General features: G+C 49.1%; 2 protein-coding genes across 7 annotated transcripts in view; both read right to left on the reverse strand.

Moving 5' to 3' along the window:
* Positions 1-8,143, reverse strand: part of LOC144929336 (C-type lectin domain family 2 member D-like) — a 124,425-nt gene extending 116,282 nt beyond the window's left edge. The window contains exon 1 of the mRNA XM_078848645.1: positions 8,131-8,143. Coding sequence (XP_078704771.1) covers positions 8,131-8,143 — 13 coding nt within the window. The remainder of the gene's footprint in view (positions 1-8,130) is intronic.
* BTNL2 (butyrophilin like 2) overlaps positions 1-19,558 on the reverse strand; it is a 1,264,829-nt gene that overhangs the window by 347,567 nt on the left and 897,704 nt on the right. The window lies entirely within an intron of this gene.

The raw sequence follows: 19,558 nt of genomic DNA on the forward strand, positions 1-19,558 counted from the left end.
GGGTGTCGGGGGAGTCAAGGGACAGGGAGCGGGAGGGGTTGGACGGGGCAGAGGTTCGGGGGGGAGTCAGGGTCAGGGAGCAGGGGGATTGGATGGGTTGGGGGTTCTGCGGGGGCAGTAAGGGGACAGGGAGTGGTTGGATGGGTGTGGGAGAGCCAGGGGTCTGTCAGGGGGTGGGAGTGCGGATAGGGGGAAGGGCACTCAGGGGACAGGTAGGGGCTGGAGTTCTAGGGGGGCAGTTAGGGTGGAGGGGTCTAAGGAGGGGGCAGTTGGAGACAGGGAGAAGGAAGGCTTAGATAGAGGGCAGGGTCCTGGGAGGGGGCGATCAGGGGACAAGGAGCAGGGGGGGTTGGATGGGTTGGCGGTTCTGTGGGGGGCAGTCAGGGGGCAGGAAGTGGGAGGGAGTAGATAGGTGGCAGGGCTACCACTCCCCCCCCACCCTCAGAGTGTCCTCTTTTTTGAAAGTTCAAATATGGTAACCCTACCCTATGGGCCCAGCCTCCACTCCTGAGAGTTCAGGCGAACATCCCCCTGTTCTCAGGGAGTCTTTGGCTTTGGCGGCTGGGCCTGCCTGCCGAGACAGAGGACTCAGTGTTTCCATTAGGCTGCTCAGTTGCCAATGCAGCCACCCAAAGACGTGAAGAATGGAAGCGAAAGAGCAAAGCTGGACCCTCCGCTGATCTCCTGCAATCAAGTGAGCCCAGCCTGGGAGAGATAGAGAAAGCTCCAAGGTGGCTGGTGGCTGCAGGGAGCCAGGGGAGGAGAAATAAATAGTTCATGATGAATCCTACGGGCTTTGTCTTGTGTGGTGAAGGGTTTCAAATGGGTCTAGTTACTATCACATTCAACTTTACAATCACTGTGTCTGATTGAAGGGCAGGTCTAGAAAGGGCAGAGGTCACTCAAGGAGCTTCAAGTCTCAGATTCTGTCCCTACTGCCTGCTTTGACCAGCTGATCTCAACCCAACAGCTCCCTCAGGTGGTCGCAGTGGTGAGCTCTTTCCCTCTTTTTCTGGTTTTACCGCCGGCATGGGGACAGGATACATGTGGCCAAGGCAATGGAGAGGCATGGGGGTCACTTGCAGAGGCATGCAGAGAACTTGCAGAGTTGCCTGTTCATGCAGTTCCTATGGGGGAAGCACGGTAGGGTACCGTGCACTCCGGGGCACGATTTCCAATTTTGGTGGTGGCAGGGAGGATAATTTCACCCTGATTCCAGGGGCTACTTAGGCACGTGAAAACTCTACTGTTTTGACAGATAACTTAGCAATGAGCTGACAGGAACTCTTGCCAGACTGCTTTCCGGGGAAGACAGCTATAAGAATGGATCCAGGAAATGGTTCTGTAGCTCTAAACTGTTTGGACACTTTCAGGGAACATTCCCGATGCAAGACTGAGATCCCCAAAGTTATCCTGGGTAACCCTGAGAGACTTATGGAAAACTAGCAGATACCACATCTCTGCTGTCACTTTGCACTGACAAACTCGGACTGTCCGAACCTGTTCATGTATTTTACCTGCTTTAACCTCTCAAGAACTTTCACATATAAAAGAAAGAAAATTAAATAAACGACATACTTACACCGATATAGGGCTGTAGCGTAAACCCGACCTCAGAGTTGTCCCATTGAAATGGAATTATTCACAGCAGTAATTAAAGTTAAACATGAACGTAAGTGTTTCCAGGCCCAAGATTAAGGCCACAGGTTATGAGAGGTGCAGATGCAAGAAGAGAAGAGCTGTGCAAAAACTGAAATGCCACTTGGAACCTGGCCCAAACAATGCATCATGAAAAATAAACTCATCTTTTTATACAGTAACAGAGCTGGTTCAAAAAGGTTTTACACTGACAATGCAACCTTTGAACTAAAAATGCCACTTTGGATTACATTGATCATTTGAAAAAAGTTACCTCTTTAAAAAAAACATTTTGGATTTCTCTGCCCACTTGAGAGAGAATGTGGAGTTTTTCCCACCAAAATGAAACAAAAATTTGATCATTAAAAACATTTCCAAATAAGTTTGGAAGAATATGGGGGGGGAGTGGTTTCTTCTTCAATTTTCATGACCCTCTCCACCCTCCCTATTTTTGACCAGTTCTAATTGTGAATAAATGTCTGTCTGTACATGAATGATAAATATGTCTGCTACTGAAACATTTACAAACAATGGCTCTCATCAGGAGCACTGAGGTCACATTACACAGAGAAACACCCAGGCCTGCAGGGTTCACATTCTCCAGGACATAAACCGCCCCAAGACGGGAATGTCACACACAACACAGCTCGACTGGCCCGTGTTGGTTAGGTGCATGTTTTGCTGTTGCTGGCAAATTGTGCTTTTCTGAGGGTGGGGGGGAGTTATATTTGAAAGGAGTTCTTCATCCTCTCCCACTCTCATCCAGGGGTGCCAGAACAGGGGAGACCAGGGCCTACCACTTTTTACTGGCCATAAGTGTGAGCGACTGGATGATGGGGGAGAGAAGGGAGTGGGGAGGGCAGTGTTTTGGGGGCAAGGGGCGGCATGAAGTGGGAGCTCAGGGAGAAAGGCGGTGTGAGGGAGGGCCTCAAGGAAAAGGGCAGTTTGAGGGGGCAGGACCTCGAGGAGAAAGGGTGGCACAGGGGGTGGGCCACAGTTTTTGTGCCAGCAGCCCCCCACCACCACTTTTAGGAAGCTTTTGCCCATCCTGCCCTCATCCCAAATTAATTTGTTGCAGTAAGAAAACTTTGAGCAACAAGGGGACTTAGAGACCCACCATATAACCGCCAAAATCCTCACCCGCCCCTCGAGCTGGGCAACAGAATTTTTTGGTCACTGGCAATTCCAAAAAAGAGATGGAAAAAAAACGGTTTCAGGTTGAACAAAACTAACATTTTTCCAAATTTTTGATGAACCAAAAAGCTTTAAAAAAAAGAAAAAGACCCAGGAACATTTCAAGGGTTATAACTTTTTGAATTTTTAAAATAAAAGTGAAGGACATTTTTAAATAAAAAATAGTTTCAAACTGAAAAATCAAAATGGTTTGTTTGGAAAGTGTCTAAATGAAATGCTTCGACTTTTTAAGAACTAGGGGGAGGGTCTGGACGTGAACAATTCAGCAGACTGGATACGAAATCGCAAACAGGTCTCCTTCCCCATTCTCCAGGGCTGGGTCTCGATTCCTGTTTCTGGTTCCCTGGGCCTGGTCCCCGTCCCTGTCACACACTGCGGGGAGCTCAGATTCCTGGGAATCCTGCGGACTTCCAGGCTACTGGGAGGGATGAGTCAGCAGCTTCCTGAGGACAAGTTGCGAGTAGGCAAACACTTTCCCTCTACCTTTCCAAAACCCACATAGGTATAGTGAGACCAGCACCCCCACCACCCCCACCACTCCACGCACCATGAGACGATTCCAGGACGCTGGCTCTGAAACAAAAGAGAGAGAAAGGCCCCATGACTAAGGGACTCTGTTAAATCATCCCACTGCTGCCATGAGGATCCCAGAAGATGAAGACGTTCCTGGGGTACAGTAAGAGCTGAGTTGGGTCGAGTGCACATGGGCAGCACTCAGAGCAGCGGGAATGAGATCTCCAGGCTCATTATCCCCATCGGCCAACCTGACGGAGGGAGAAAGGTGAGCCCGGCAAAGCAGCCCCTGTTCCAGACTCTGGGAACTGGGATTTTTAAGATGCTCCAAGATGGGGTCCCTCAGGTTCTTAAGGTTAGAGGGGACGGTTAGGATCATCTCCTCCAGCGTCTCCTGAAGCATGGGGAAGGGCTAGCCATGGTGGGAAGGGTGGGGTTTGAAGATGTATACAGGAAAATGGGGGCTGGGGTCACTAACACATTGCTGATGGGTGAGGGGCACGATTGGTTTCTTTGCCTTGAGGAGGGGGCTCAGCTTTTAAAAGTTTTGGGAAGAATAATTTAGTCTGAGCCCTGGCATAACCCAGGCCAGAGAACGTCGCCTACTGATTCCTGCACCCAGTCCAGTGATTTATGGCACTGACTTGGCATTGAGAAGGATTTTATCATAGGCTTACATCCAGCTGCAGAAGAGAAAGGGCATTAGAAGCTGAAAGACCCCAGAAGTGGCTCTGGTTTTCTACTCAAAATAACCACTCGGGGCTGATTTTCCCCAGCCCAGCACCTTGCAGTCATGCACCCACCACCTAGTGAATTTGGTGTGCAGGCAGGCTCCCAAATCCAGACAGTGGCACGTCACATCCGCTTTGCCCTGGTGTCAGGGACTGCCCTGAGCGCCCACCCTGCAAACACTTACGCACCTGAGCCCTCCCACTGCGATCCAAGGCTACTCCTACAGATGGAGTTGAACATGTGGTTAAAGTGTTTGCAGAGTTTCCAGAGAGCTGAGGCTCCATGTAAAAGGAACTATACTTCAGTTATTCCAATCTTGGGTTTATGAGATGCTCCTGCCCGCCCCCTCCCTTCACAGCTGAGTCTCCCACCCAGTGGAATTCTCCAAGGAACTTCCCACTCCGAGACCCTACACACTGTGTCCAGCGCTAGCTGTCCCTCTGGCCCAATCCCATGCTTCAGGACATAGTCTGAACGCCACCGAGGTCAGTAATTAATTCCCCACCTGCATTTACAGCATGGTAAAACTAGCCATGTATGTTACAGCGGGTTCTTGCTTTTCCTTGAAGCATCAGATATTGTCCCCTGGGCTGGACCAGACAGGACAGCAGCCTGAAATGCCCTGCGGCATTGACTTGAACTCAGACTGACCCTGTGGAAAACGGGCTCAGCCACCTGGACAATTAGGTAATCTTGGCGAGCTGTGAGATTTCAAACAAGTTGTGTTTGAGTTTGGCTTGGCAATCCTGGGTCAGGGACTGACGTGAGGGGTTGGGAGACAATAAAGGGAAAGGGTCTGAGAAAGGGCGTCCCTTACAATAAATCGTTCAACCAGTCACTGTTGAAGTGAGATGCTTTACAGATGCTCACAGACAGGCTCTCCCACCAGCGAAGAATTTGGACGCTCTGGCTCCCTGCTGGGACCACCTTTGCTATTCACTTGCAAACAGGGTGGATAAAAATCAATGATTTAAAAAAAAAATCAAAAAAATTGGATTTTTTTGATAAAATGGTTTTTGCCCCTCAAAAAGCTATCTAAAGATAGTTTTAATTAAGATACATTCTAGCTCCAAGATCTCTCATCATGGAATAGGGATGATAAATTCTAATTCTATAGTATGAGACAATATATTCATGTAATGTTTAAGAAAAGTTTTGTAAATGAGTTCCAATACTTCATGGATGAAGGACCCAATCTTATGGGGTTCCACAGGCTTCTGTATAGATTGTGTAGGTTAATCTTTCTATCTACCCAATGGGATTCAGTGCTCAGTCTAGAAGATACCATCAGAGATGTTTAGTTTTGCAGTTCTCAAACTGTGGATTTGTGTCTCCAGAGGTAACATGGTTGTTAACAGCAAAAATGTTTTCAAAGAAATAAATAAATAAATATGGAGAGGTGATATACAGCCTGGCAAGAAAATCCTCCAAATATTAACGATTAACCTGTTGAATTGGAGATATTTATGAAGTCATTGGGAGGGGAACTATCTGCTTCAATAACCTTGGGTAAATGAAATAACCAAACAATCATTCATTTTCTGAGATAGCTGTAAAACTCATCTGAAAAGTTTTCAGAATAAATCACCCTTTAAAAATGTATAGTGTGTACCTTCTAAAAATGAAACCTACATCTATCTCTGAGTTGTGAAGAACATGTATTAAGGTTATAACAACCAACAAGAATACACTTTTATGTAGAAATCCATGATTAAATCGAGTCGTCCTGACTAGTGATTTAAATCAATTTGATTTAAAATCAAATCCACCCTGTTTTTGCTGACCAACAGGCAGTTCTGCTCCCCAGGCCCTTCCGGGGTGCCACTGCCCCAAACTCAGCTGTTAGAAAACCAGGAAATGCTCAGCTGAGATCTTCCCCATGTAACACTAGGAAAGAATCTTAGCACTACAGCGGAAAACGAACCACAGAGCTCTGCTAACCAGGAGGAGCTCAGTTATAGGTGCCGGTTCCCCCTTCAGGTGGTCTTGTTCCTGAAGGTACCTCTCCCCTTGACAACCCTTCACTCCCCACCCATTGCACTTCATGCAATTCTGCTGCAGGGCAGCACAACGGGAAGTGTGCAATGCAATTATTCTCATGTCCTTCCGTCCATTCTTGGTCCTGTAAGGACACTGAAGTGCCAGGCCTTCAGCAGCTGCAGTGAGAGCGAGAGGGTCTCACACTCTTGTGCATCAGGCCACGTTTATAGAGCCCTGTGCGAGTACAACATTTGTTTCTGCACACGATCCACGGCTACGAAGCGGATCTCTGCAGATTTGCAGGGCGCTGCCCATTTACACCTGGATTTAGGAGCCGAACTCTGGGCATTATTTTGCAAAACCTGCTCAAGACTTTTAGAGCTTTTTCGTAGCAAACCATGGCGTTTTTTAAACCCCCGACATTCCATGACTGAGCAAAACATCTCCAGGAACATCAACAATGCTGGCTCGAAGAGAGGTAGGACTCTTCTTAAACAAAAAGATTTTAAACGAACAACTTGCTACCAAAAAGTTTGAGATATTTGCTGTGGCAGAACAAAGGGGGTTTTGATCTAAAAGAATGTGACCCCAAGCTTCTTACAATTCGTTCTACAGGCATGGGGCTTGTGCATTTTCTGCTGGGGCTTGTCCGGACAAAGAGCCAGAGCTCAGCCCTAACAATCAACCGGGAGAGCGGAGTCAGAGGTGAGGAAGGCCTGGGAAGATCCTGAGACAGGGAATGAAGGGGTGTCACATCCACCTGCTCCTTCCTGTAGGTAGATCACAGAAAGATCTAGAGGTGAGTGCTGGGGTTTCCCTGCCATGAGTGGGCAGCGTGCAATTAACAAGGGCTGCTTCTCATACTCACACACACACCCCCCATCACGCCATGCACACCTCTCACGCCGGCACCAGATCTGATTTCATCTCATGCATTTACACAGCACATCTCTGCAAGCAGATTATAACCCCCAGGGTCCATAACTCCAGTTAACTCTGCAGTGAGGACATGCTCCCCCCAGCCCCAAGACCTTAAAACCCAAGGTCGACTCCCCCTGCTCGAGAAGACACACGCTTCAACCCTGCCCCACCCTGCAGCCCCAGTTCCCTAACCTGGGGCTTGCCAGGGGATTCTCTGCTTGTGATCAAGTGGGGCTGGCTGGATGCAAGGCGCTGGCCAATCCTCTCTGCCTCCAGCTGCTAAACTGCATTCAAAGAAAGTTTACAAAATAATCCCTCCCCCCTCCTCTGTGTGTTCTTTCCACGCGCTCTTCCCTCCGTCCCTATTCTCTGCGCCTCTCAGTCTCGCCTGCTCAGCCAGCAGCTGGGGATTTGCAAATCAATAAATAAAAATAAAAAAACTGGACAAAAAAGCCCCAAATATTTTCTGTAAAATCAACATGGGCAGGACCACCAGTGCTGGACCTAGCGGGCCCCCCCCCCCCCCCTCCGGCTTGAAGCGGTTTCCATCTTATCCAGGGTTTACAGTTTGGCTCAGTGGCTCTCTGCCCCCTCACTGTACAAATGGTTCCAGCGCCCCTGGGCAGGACAGGGCCTGAAGAAAGGGGCATGCGGAGGTGTTGGGAACACATGGGCCCTGCAGCTGCCCCCCCGCCATGCCCCCCCCGCCCGCCCCAGCTCTACCTTCTCTAACCCCCAGACAACACACCTCCCCCTCCCCTTTTCTGCTTAGGACTCCAGCCCCACTGAACGGTCCAGACGGGAGATGGAATCTCTTCCCTGAAGTGCCATCCAAAAACCCAGAGGGGCGGGCTGGAAGGAAGAGCCCCAGAAACACCCCGACCCACGGCATGGCAGAGGCGCAAAAGGAACGGGCGAGATCGGCGGCAACTTCACCAAAAGCTAAGGCCAGCCCCCCGTCACCTGACTCTACGAAAGCGCAGTAAGCTGGTGGTGTAAACGGGGCATGGGCAGTTCCACCAGACGATCAACAGAGCCGGTTAGAGATTCATTTAACAACTCCGGAATGGCTTTGCAATGGGAGGAGAGTTTTCCGAGCCATGCTTTGCTTCCTGAGGCGGTCAAGATTTGAGCTTTACTAGAGGATTGTACAGGATTCAGGCATTCTCTAGTTCCTCCTTTGTCAGCCCCTTGCCCTAACACCCTGCCTGCCCTGGGTGCTCAGCTGAGCTCTCCCTCGCTGCACGGTGCAAAACCAGAACTATCCCATTACTCTCCCCTGCTGTGTCTCTCTCCCTCTCTCCCCTCAGGCCAGGCTGCTGCTGCCCCAGGGGAGCTCACTGGGGTCGGGGGTGTCTCTGTGCTGGGTCCCCGGGGCTGTTGCAGACGCTTGCTCCTGCTGGGGCTGGAGGCCCTGTTCAAGCTCCCCTTGGAGAGAAGCGCGCTGTGTTCACAGGAGCAGGACCAGCCCCGCAAACCGACCGCCCGGCTGTCCCAGAGGTTCCCGAGCCCAGCGCTCACCCCCAGCCCAGCCGCATCCAGCAGCTTCTCCCTGCGCCAAGGCACCGCAGCCCGTGGGGCATCTTCAGGGCAGCGGAGCTCCAGGTACTGCCGCTTCTCTGCCCAGGAAAGGGATGGGGAGAGGCTGATGCTGACCCTGTGGGGCTGAGCTGAGCAGCAGCAGGTGAAGCCAGTCCCTGTGGGGATCCCCGATGGCTCCCTGGCTCCAGCTGCTGTTTGGGAGGCAGGGAAGGGGCCCTACAGCCAGGCAGGCTGCACAGCTGCACGCCCCATAGGTGCTGGGGCTGGTGCTGGTAGGGAGGTATGGGGAGGTGGGGATTTCACAGCAACTTTAACTAATACACTGAAATGTTTCCATCAACATTTTGTGCTAGGGAAAATTGGGTGTTCGATTAAAGACCATTTTTTGTGGAAAGTGTCATTTTAACAGGAAAAAATCAATTTTTTGTTGGAAAATTCAAAAACCAAAAATGGTTTGGATGATGTGGGGTTTTTTGTTTTGTTTCTTCCCCAATTTGGGACTAACTGTTTTCCGGTGCTGGTAGAAGGTTTTGGCGGGGTTGGCCATTCTTGGCAGAAGTTTTTCATGATCTTGCTCTCCTGGATGGGGAGAAAAGCTTGAAAAGGTGACCCCACCCCAAAAGGCTCCAACACCAGGAGCTGGAGAACAGAACCCAAACTTGTTGGCTTAAAACCAACGAGACTTTAAAAACAATCGTTTTTCAGGGGGGCTCTGACTTGTGATTTTTTTTTTTTGGTCACTTGCAATTGGCCACGTGGGATAGAACCAGCTTGGGCAGGATCCAGATGTTAGCCCATCTAGAGAGGCCTGGCAGTGGCTCATACACAGCGGCTGTGGGAGTTAGGGACAGGAGAGTGATTTTCTGAAATTACACCTAGCAAGGGAAGGAGCCGGGGAAATGCAGTATACCCTGGGGAATCAGGGACACTCAGGGGGAGGCCACAATGACGCTGCTCAGGAGTTTTGCTCTGACATGCTCAGCCCTCGTGGAACAGAGCCCCCGGCCTTCCCCTCCACGGGCACTGACTTATTTTTCCCCGTAGATGCTCCACCCCTGTTCGGCCCTTAGCCCCTACTCTTGTTCCACCTCTTTCCCAGGGCACCAACTCCTCACCGCGCTCTTCACCCTTGTATCTCTCCAAAGCCAGCCAGCCAGAGCGGGGTGGCACCTCCTCCCACCCCACAAGGACCCCTTGCTGCAACGGTCATGAGTAAGTATCGGGGAATGAACCCCTCTGCTAGGGCTCCCCCAGGCCGGGATCTTTTTTTTTTGAGACTATTTATTTTTATTGCTTGAGTTTTTTTATTTTTATTTACTTACTAGCGGGCTATGCATAAAATTAAGATTTTTAAAACTATGCAAAATAAGCATTTTTACCAGGACTATATATAACATAGTAAATATAACATGATTCATACAGGAAAAAAAACTTAAATAATAGGCTAAATAACTTATTTAGCTACGGGGAAAGGCTTCAACTAGAAAATAGAGAGCTTAGCTAATTTTCTCTGGTTTGCTGATGAATGCTCTTTGCTAGCTGCTTTAGGCGTTGGAAATCAGCTTTTACGGACGGCTCTGCATCTGTTATATTAAAGCAACACATGCTTGCAAACTCCTGGCATAGGTGACCATGGCGTAGAAGTAAATAGTCTACAGCCAGCCTGTTCTGTAGCATACCCTGACGTACTTCCCCTAACTCATGTGAGAGTTGGGCCAGGACGGCTGAGGTTAAATTAATGGCCTTTGCCACTGTGCAGGCAAGGTGCTCTACTGCGTGGTAATTATGCACCACAAGCCCAGGGATACTAACGAAAGAAAAGGCCAGAGCTGCTGCCTTAGTCTCTGAGAATAAGGTTCTCTGAGAACGACGTTGCGTTCACTGCACTCTGGGCCAGTGCCAGCCAGGTATCTACGGGTACAATGCTTGAAACAGCAGTACCGGTTAGGCACATGGCTAAGAGGGGGAATAAAATATACTTATTTATTTATTTTTTTGCTTTTTTGGTGGGCTGCTGTTTAAATAGTAATTTTAGTCTAAGATCTTCACTGGAGGGGGCTGAATGCACGGTCTACCTTTCAGCCGGGGGGCGGGAGGGGGGGGGGGGTTGACACGTCTTTCAGCTGGGTATAATGAATCTAATTCTTGTGTCCCTCGGCATTTGCTGCCGTGTGGGAGACCAGCAGGACCCTTCCACTTTTTCTGGAGGGGCTCATCTTTCCAGGTACGTACAAGCACTGAATCACCAGGCTGCAGGGAGTGGATGGGTGAGTCCAAGGGTAGAGGCTGGGAATCCTTAGCATACCTGTGAAGAGACAAAGAACAGCAGACAGGGAACACATATACTGAGAGAGAAACTTGTTTTTTAATTTTTACTTTTTTTTTTGACATAAGCGGTGTACTATTTATAGGCCGTGTTTTTTTAAACATAATTTTAAAGGGACTGAGCTTTAATTTACCCTTTGGGAGAGCACGGCTGCGGAGCAGAACTAGGGGCAGGGCATCAGGCCACAGTAGGGAGGCCTCCTGGCATACTTTCGAGAGATGTTGCTTAAGGGTCTGATTGATCCACTTCACTACCCCACTGGCTTGAGGTCTCCAGGGTGTATGGAGTTTTCAGGGAATCTGTACGGTGTCTGAGATGCTTTGGACGATTTTTGACGTGAAGTGTGTTTTATTGTCAGATTTTATTCACTGGGGAAGTCCAAAGGGAGGAATAATCTTTTTAACAAACTTGAGAGCCACTGTCCTGGCAGTGCAATTGAGACATGGAAAGGTTTCTGACCATCTGCTGAATCCATTTACTATGACAAGGAGATACTTGAACTTTTGGGTCCGGGGAAACTTAGCAAAGTCTATTTGCCACACCCGTCCGGGGCCTGGAGTGGGTTCCAGGGCCGCTGGTGGTACTGGGTGTCCTGATTGGGGGTTATTCTTTTGACAGACTAGGCATTTTGTTTGTACTTGGGCAGCTAGGGCTCCGAGTCTGGAGGTTATGAAGTACTTTTTTATTACTTGGATAAGTGCCTCCCTGCCAGCATGAGTGGTTTGATGTAATTTTTGTAATACTGGCAGAATTAGGCCCTTTGGTAAGAGGACTTTCCCTTCTGGGGAATGAAGCCATCCCTCCTTTTCCTGGAGACCAAGTTTGTCAGCGAGCTGTTTCTCCTCCCCAGAATACTGAGGGGTCGGGAGCTTCCCCACTGATGGGATAAGGGCATGCATATAGGTGTTTTTAGTCTGAGGGAACAGCAGGGTGGCAGCATGCTTTGCCTCTTTATCTGCCCTGGCATTACCCCTGGTCACATCTTGATCCTCCCTCTGATGGGCCTTATAGTGTCCCACTGCCACTTCCAAAGGGAGTTGCACTGCCTCTAGAAGCCGGAGGATTTGGGGCCCATACTTGACTGGGGAGCCTTGGGCTGTCAGCATTCCCCTCTGCTTCCACAGGCCAGCAGGAGCATGCAGCACCCCAAAAGCATATTTGGAATCAGTGAAAATATTGACCTGGTTTTTTTTTGGACAGTTCGAGTGCACGGGTCAGGGCCACTAGCTCAGCCAACTGGGCAGAGGTCCCAGCGGGCAAACTTTCAGCTTCCACGGTGTCACTGAGGGTTACAATAGCATAACCCGCCGTTTTTTGCTCATTTATTACCATGCTGCTACTATCAGTGTACCACTCATAATCTGCATTTGGGAGGGGCACATCCTTCAAGTCCGGGCGGCTAGAATATTGGGCATCTATGATTTTTAAACAGTCATGTTTCTGTTTCTCAGTTTTTGGTAAGAGGGTGGCAGGGTTAAGGGATGGACAAGGCTGCAGCGTGACCTCAGGGTTCTCTAAGAGCTTTGCTTGGTATCTTGCCATACGCGCTTGTGTGAGCCAGAGGCCGCCCTTAACATCCAGTAAAGCGCGTACCATGTGTGGTGTAAAAACCTGTATTGTTCCCCCTAGTGTCAGTTTCTCTGCTTCTGCCAGGGTCAGGGCGGTGGCTGCCACTGCCCGCAGGCACGCTGGCCAGCCCTTGGCTACTTGGTCCAGTTATTTCGAAAAATATGCCACCGGACGTTTTCATGCTCCTAGCAGCTGTGTGAGTACTTCCAGGGCCACCTCCTTTCGTTCATGTACATACAACTGAAATGGCTTGGAGAGATCTGGCAGACCTAGAGCCGGGGCTTCCATTAGCTTGTTTTTTAGGATTTTAAATGCCCTGTCAGCCTCTGGGGTCCAATGAAAGGGGTCATGGTCTGCTCCTTTTACACAGTCGTACAGGGGTCTAGCCTATAGTTCAAACTCTGGGATTTATATTCTACAGAAGCCTGCCATCCCCAGAAATGCTCTGAGCCGCTTGTGATTACTCGGGATAGGAACTTGGCATATGGCTTTTATTTTTTTATTTGAAAGCTGGCGTTCCCCCTGCTGTATGTAGAACCCGAGGTACTGTACCTGCGGGAGAGCAATCTGAGCCTTACTTCGTGCTACCCGATATCCTTGGAGTCCCACAAAATTCAGGAGACTAAAAAATCTATTTCTTCATTTCCCACCCGCATTTTTACTCGGGGTTCCGGGGGTAGGATGATCTGTTTCCCCTGACACCCTTATTTTTGTTTTTTTATCGCCATCATAGAGGTACTTCCCCTTTTCTTTTTGTTTGGGCAATTATTTTTTTAGTGTCCCTCTTGCCGACACAGGGCACACTGATTGCGCCCCAGTCGTCTTTTTCGCGGGCCTGGACGTCCGTGGCCACGGCCCCCTTTTTTTTGTTTACTTTTCTTCGTGCCTGCCTGCACTGCCGCTACCATTAATTTTACTTGCTTTTTTTTTTTTTCTTCTTTTAAACTATGCACTTGATTTGCTGCTTCTAAAATCTGTGCCATGGTCATACTTATCAAATCCTCCTTTTTCTGTAGCTTTCTCTTAATGTCGGGGGCTGCCCTGCTTGTAAATACTCCTTTAATAATTGCCTCAGTTTGTGGATTATTAGGATCTGCATTGGTATACTGTTGGATCGTGTTTCGAATGTGCTGCAAAAAAGCTCCAGGGCTTTCCTTTGGATCCTGCACTACCTTCTATGGTTTAGTTTAATTATTCTGTCTGACAGCTGCATGACGGAGTCTATACAGTAGCAGCTCCTTATAGAAGGTGTGGTGGGTCATAGCCTGATTGTCATTTGGGTCCCACCTAGGATTTTTTATAGGAACTTGATTATCTGGGATCGGGACATTGTTACGGTCTTGGTCATATCGCCTTTTCGCTTTTTTCCTTGCTTTAGCTATGACCTGTTCTTGTTTAACCTCAGTCAATAATGTTTGCTGAAGGACATTACAATCATCCCAGCCTGGCTTGTAGCTGCTAAGACATCCCTCAAAGACCGATACCAACTTGCTTGGGTTGATAGAAAATTCTCCAGCCTGTGCTTTGAAAGCGGCCAGGTCCATAGGATTAAAAGATGCATGAGTATAGACCTGCATGGTAAGAGCTTGTCCTTTCTATTGCATTAGGGGCGATTTTAGTCTTGGTAAGTAACGAGTATAATCCAGCAGATGGAGCCTGAACCCCACTATGAGCTTCACTAAGAATCTTACTTAGAGCCTCGCTCTGTGTGGGTGTAGGGGCCGAAGGAGACACCGGATCTGCCATTACATTTGGGGTGGGGATCCGGGGACTGACATTAATTGCTACAGGGCCAATCGGGGTTAAATTACAGCATTGTAAAATATCAGTATGAGACTATAAGGTTATAAACAAGTAAGCATACGAATGCTTATTCTACTTCCCCGTTCGCTGACAGAACAGGAGAAACTGGAGGATTGTATTATGATTTAGTGATCCTCTGGGAGGCCACTGTTCTTGGTCCTCTAATTGGTACTGAGGACAGTCAACTGTACAAAATCGCTTTAATTTACCCGTAGTCATTGGATCTGATCCAAATATCTTCCAATTTACTAAAATACACTCTAGGGGCGTGCATCGTACCGTACCTCCCGTGCTCTGTTCCTGTCCGATACCTACAGGGTAACTGTGGGCATCCCCAGGTTCCAACAGAGCATATAATCCGGATTTCAAAAGGTTCCTACCTTATCCATGGGACCGGTTCCCCAACATCGCCCGCAGCTGCTCCTCCCCTATATCCAAGGAACAGGTTCCTCACCGTCTCCCACAGCTGCTTCTCCACTATGTGAGTGTCTTGCACCATCGTTCCCTCCGGGGTTGATCAAACTCCTTCTCCTCTGAGGCCCCCAATGAACTCACCGGTGTGTGCTGGGCGTCGGTTGTCGCTGCAATCCTCGACTTCCAGAAGGGATCTGGGCAAGGCTAAATTGCATCCTCGTCACCCCACGTTGGGACTCCAAAAGCTGTTGCCGGCACCCAGTGCCAGAGGCGAACAACAGCGGGGGGGGGTTCGTTACCCGGTGTGCGTCACTCAATAATCACAACGGGGTGGGGAAGCAGAAAAGTTTATTTGCAGCTGCAAACAAGGTACAGGGAGAATAGAATCTCAAATCCTGCACATCAGAGCAGGTCATTACACACATTTATATTCCTCAATGCTACTGCACTACACATCAGCCAATCAAAACTTTGCACAAATACTCTGCCTTTCTTATATGGGTTAGGACAATGTTTATTTCCTGCAACCTCTAACAAGCATTCCTAGCAACTTAAAGAACCAGCACATCCTGTCTGGCCTTGTAGCTCTCTCTCCTATTATCTTTAACTTGGCGTCAGCAAACCTTACACTATGGGGCATTGTCTGCATCTGCAACATTGTTTTAAGAGCAAAAGAGCTTACTCAAACCAGCCAGGCCTGAATTCTATTAAGGGGGGTTGAGAAGAAGCCCTTAGGCCTTTAGCAGGGAGACCTCTTCGACCCTTATGGCCTTCCATCTCCTCAACTTAACTAGTGGCCATGCCCTGGGGTCTCCAACAGAGGTAAATGGAAAAGGGGATGTAACCAAAGGTAGATGGGGCCAGACTAACCTGAGCTCTTTCTTTGAGCTGAGAACTGGTTGTTTAGAGAAGGGAAATGCAGCAGATCTAATATACTTGGACTTCAGTAAAGCATTTGATACGGTATCACGTGGGAAATTCTTAGCTAAATTAGAGAAGACGGGGATCAGTACAAGAATTGTAAGGCGGGTAAGGAACCAATTAAAGGGGAGAAGTCTGGAAACTCAACTATGGGATCGGAGGGAGGTTCCTAATGGAGTTCTTCAAGGATCTGTTTTGGGATCCATCTTCATTAATCTCTTTATTAATGGTGTTAACCCAAAAAGTAGGAGAGTGATAACAAAACTTACTGATGATTAAAAAGCTGGGAAACATGGTCTGTCCAGAGGGGGTAGAATATTATACAGGAAGATCTGGATGACCTTGAAGACTGGAGTAGCAGAAGAAGGATGACATTTAAAGGTACCAGGTGCAAAATCCTCCACTTAGGGTCTAATAAGAAGAATTTCTTCTTGATGCTGGGGCTCATCAGTTGGAGGCGACAGAGGAGGGGCGAGACCTTGATGTGTTGGTTGATTATACGGTGACTGAGCCACCCATGTGATGTGGCCATGAAAAAGGCAAATGTGATGCTAGGATACATCAGCTGAGGCACTTCCAGTCGAGACAGAGAAGTACGAAAGTACATGGCCCTGGAGAGCCCTCCTCTAGAATCCTGTGTATGATTCTGATCATTCGAGAAAGATGAATTCAGAGTGAAACAGGTACAGAGAAGAGTTCTCAGGATGATCAGGGAATGGAGGGCCTGTCTCACGAGAGAAGGCTGGGAGAGCTGGGCTGGTTTAGTCTAGCAAAACAAAGGCTGAGAGGGGATCTGATGGCTCTCCATAAATACATCGGGGTAAAGACCAGGGAGGGTGGAGAGCTGTTCTAGCTAAAGGACAATGTAGGCCCAAGAACAAAGGCGAATCAACTGGCCAAGAACAAGTTCAGGCTGGGAGATTAGAAAGTTTCTAACCATTTGAGGAGGGAGGTTCTGGAACAGCCTCCCAATAGGGGCAAACTTTATTAGTTGTAAGAGAGCATTGGACACATTTGAGTGTGACTGTATGAGAGGGTTGCTTGTGGGATGGGGGTGGACTGGGCAACCCTGAGGGTCTTGTCTGGTATATGTCTTATGGTCCCAAGTCTCTTGCTTCAGCTGGTCACATGCAGGGGTCAGGAAGAGATGTTCCTCGCCAGTGTATTCTGGGTTCGGCGGAGTGTGTGTAAGGCGGGTAAGGAACAGAAAGGAAGCCCTGCTGGAGCTGCGAATGGGTTTGGCTGGTGTGGGGTTGCAATTGGCGTGTTACTAATGAACGGTGAAGCCTTGAGTTATGGAGCTCACTCGAAGTGAGTGCCAAGGAAACCCGCACACCGCCCCGCTGTGTATCCTGTATCTGCCACAGAAGGAGTGAAGAGAATCAAGAGAGCTGTCTGGGGTGACCTAAGGCCAGAACCGCAGGGGGCTCTGGGGTGGCAAAGGAATATTGACAAAACTGGGCTAGCAGGGAGCTGCTGGTCGGGATGAGGGGCATGAGATCTTTGTCTACAGTGAAATGGTTGTCCAATTCGGTTCCTAGTTTGATGTTTTTGCCTTCATCCCTCCACCTGCATGAGCAGCACAAACCTCTGTGCACTTGGCCTCTAACCCAGCCGCAGGGCTCTGTGCTTGTAGATTTCAACCATGCTTCGTACTTTGCTGTGAATATCACATTGCAGCTGCCAATGGGAGATGCTGCCAGGGATTTCTATGGAGCAGCAGATAGCCCAAAAGCCAGGGCTCTGACGGAGCCCCAACACGACCCTGACAGCAGCGACATGGAGGAGATGGAGGTGGAGGAGATGGGAGAATGGGAGGGCGAGGAGATGGATGTGGATTAGAACATCTCGGATTTGAGAAGTGCTGGGTGTGCATATGGCACCATATGATGCACCCACACGAGAGGGGCTTCCTCACCTCTCACTGTTTACAGAGCTAGGCATCTCAGGGGTTCTCTTATATATATTTTATTATTCCTTTCTTCTTTGCACTTACACACTTTGAGCAGATTTAGGAATGAATAAATGTTCCGTTTCCAGTGGTGCCAACAGCTCTGGGATTCGGACACGATACGGGAACAGTAGGGTAACGTGCATCAAATCTCTTCAATCCAGACAGCGTGATCAGCATGGGCAGCAGGTGTCATGGGGCTGTGGGCACGGAGGTTGCAGTGCCCCGGGGCTGGGGTCTCGCCCCCCGACCTCTGCCATCCAGTGCTGGGGCTGTGGGCTGTGGTGAGGGTGCTTTGGGCTCCTGTGGGGGAGAGGTAGGTAGAAGGGGAGGGAGGGGGGCAGAAGGGGAGTGGCGGGACCTCAGGCACAAGGGGAAGGGCCAAGGGCTACGCTTCCTGGGTGGCCAACTCACTGGCAGCCAGTGCTGATCGCAGAGTAGACAAATGATCGTCAGGCTTTGTGCTGACCAGGTCTAAGTCAGAGCAGCCTTGGGGCTGCTCTAATGTACATTCTGCTCCACATAGGCCCGGGTAAGCTGAGAATAGCTGTACTACAATGCCTTCTGGCCATGGGAAGCAGGGCAGTTGAGGCCTTTCCACCAGCCAGGGAAGCCTCTATCTGCAGGTATCCTCTGAGGGTATTGACACTGTGACATTGCACTTCATAAGCTTTATAAAAATGTTTAAGTGTGACTACGATGTAACTGGAATATGCTTTATGCAAAAGGTCTCTATAAGTTTTGTAATGAGACCTTACAAATCTACTGAGTGTGTTCATCCTATTTGGATGAATGTGTCATTCTTGTATCTGAAATTAGGAATATGAGATATCACTCTGAGGTCCTACTGTAGTTATGCAAAGTGTGGGCCATTAATGGTGGCTTAGAATCTTGATGGCTCCCATTAGCTAGGACAACTGACTGTAGATGGCTCTGTTCACCTGCAAGCCTTCACTGCATACCTGCGGGCCAGTCCTGAAAGAATGGAGGGGGGCTCACAGGACATGTGAACATGTCACATGATACTTGAATCCGTCTTTAACCTGGTGCTTTTCCATTTAGAAGGAGGAGTGGAAACCCAGAGAGACCGTGAGAGGATTCCCGCCTTGTGCCAAAGATATCAAAGGGAGTGGAACAGAACAAAGGGGGCTGCCAGTCATAAGAAATCCCCGAGTTACCACCTGAGCTGGAACAAGGCTGTACCAGGGGAAAGGATTGGGCCCAGACTGGAGGGAGTCCAGTCTGGGAAAGAAGCTTATTGGAACATCTCTCAGGGTGAGATTTATCAGTATTCCGTTTCTTAATGTATTAGGCTTCGACTTACGTGTTTTGTTTTATTTTTCCTGGTAACTTATTTGTTCTGTCTGTTATTACTTGAAACCATTTAAATCCTACTTTTTATATTTAATGAAATCACTTTTGTTTATTAATTAACCCAGAGTAAGTGATTAATACTTGGGGGAGCAAACAGCTGGGCATCTCTCCCTATCAGTGTTATAGAGGGTGGACAATTTGAGTTTACCCTGTATAAACTTTATACAGAGTAAAACGGATTTATTTGGGGTTTGGATCCCATTGGGAGCTAGTTGCTGGAGACAGGTGACCTGTTGAGCAGTTTTGGGTTAAAGTCTGCAGCGTTGGGGGTGTGGCCCAGACCTGGGTCTGTGTTTGCAGCTGGCAAGCATGTCTGGCTCAACAAGGCAGGGTTCTGGAGTCCCAAGCTGGAAGGGAAAATGGGCTCAGAGGCAAATTCAGCACGTCAGGTGACAGGGCATTGCAGGTGTTCTCCTCACCCTGGTCGAATGCCTTGTGTGGGTTGTACCTGGGGGGTGCAGGGGTGGAATGAGCCGGGGACGTCTGCCCGTTTGAGTGATCCATAGCAGGCATACGAGGCACTTTTGGGGGAGCCTTGTCCAGGCCTGCCATGGGTCAGCTCTCTCAAACCACCACCCCTGGCAGCGCAAGCCTGACCTTCCAGCCCCCTGCAGGTCTCGCTCTCTGTGTACAGGTTAGCGATCGACACTCCCAAAACCTCTGAGCGTCCCTCGGGAGTT

The sequence above is a fragment of the Lepidochelys kempii genome, chromosome 14 (genome assembly GCF_965140285.1).
Source record: "Lepidochelys kempii isolate rLepKem1 chromosome 14, rLepKem1.hap1, whole genome shotgun sequence".
NCBI lineage: Eukaryota > Metazoa > Chordata > Testudines > Cheloniidae > Lepidochelys > Lepidochelys kempii.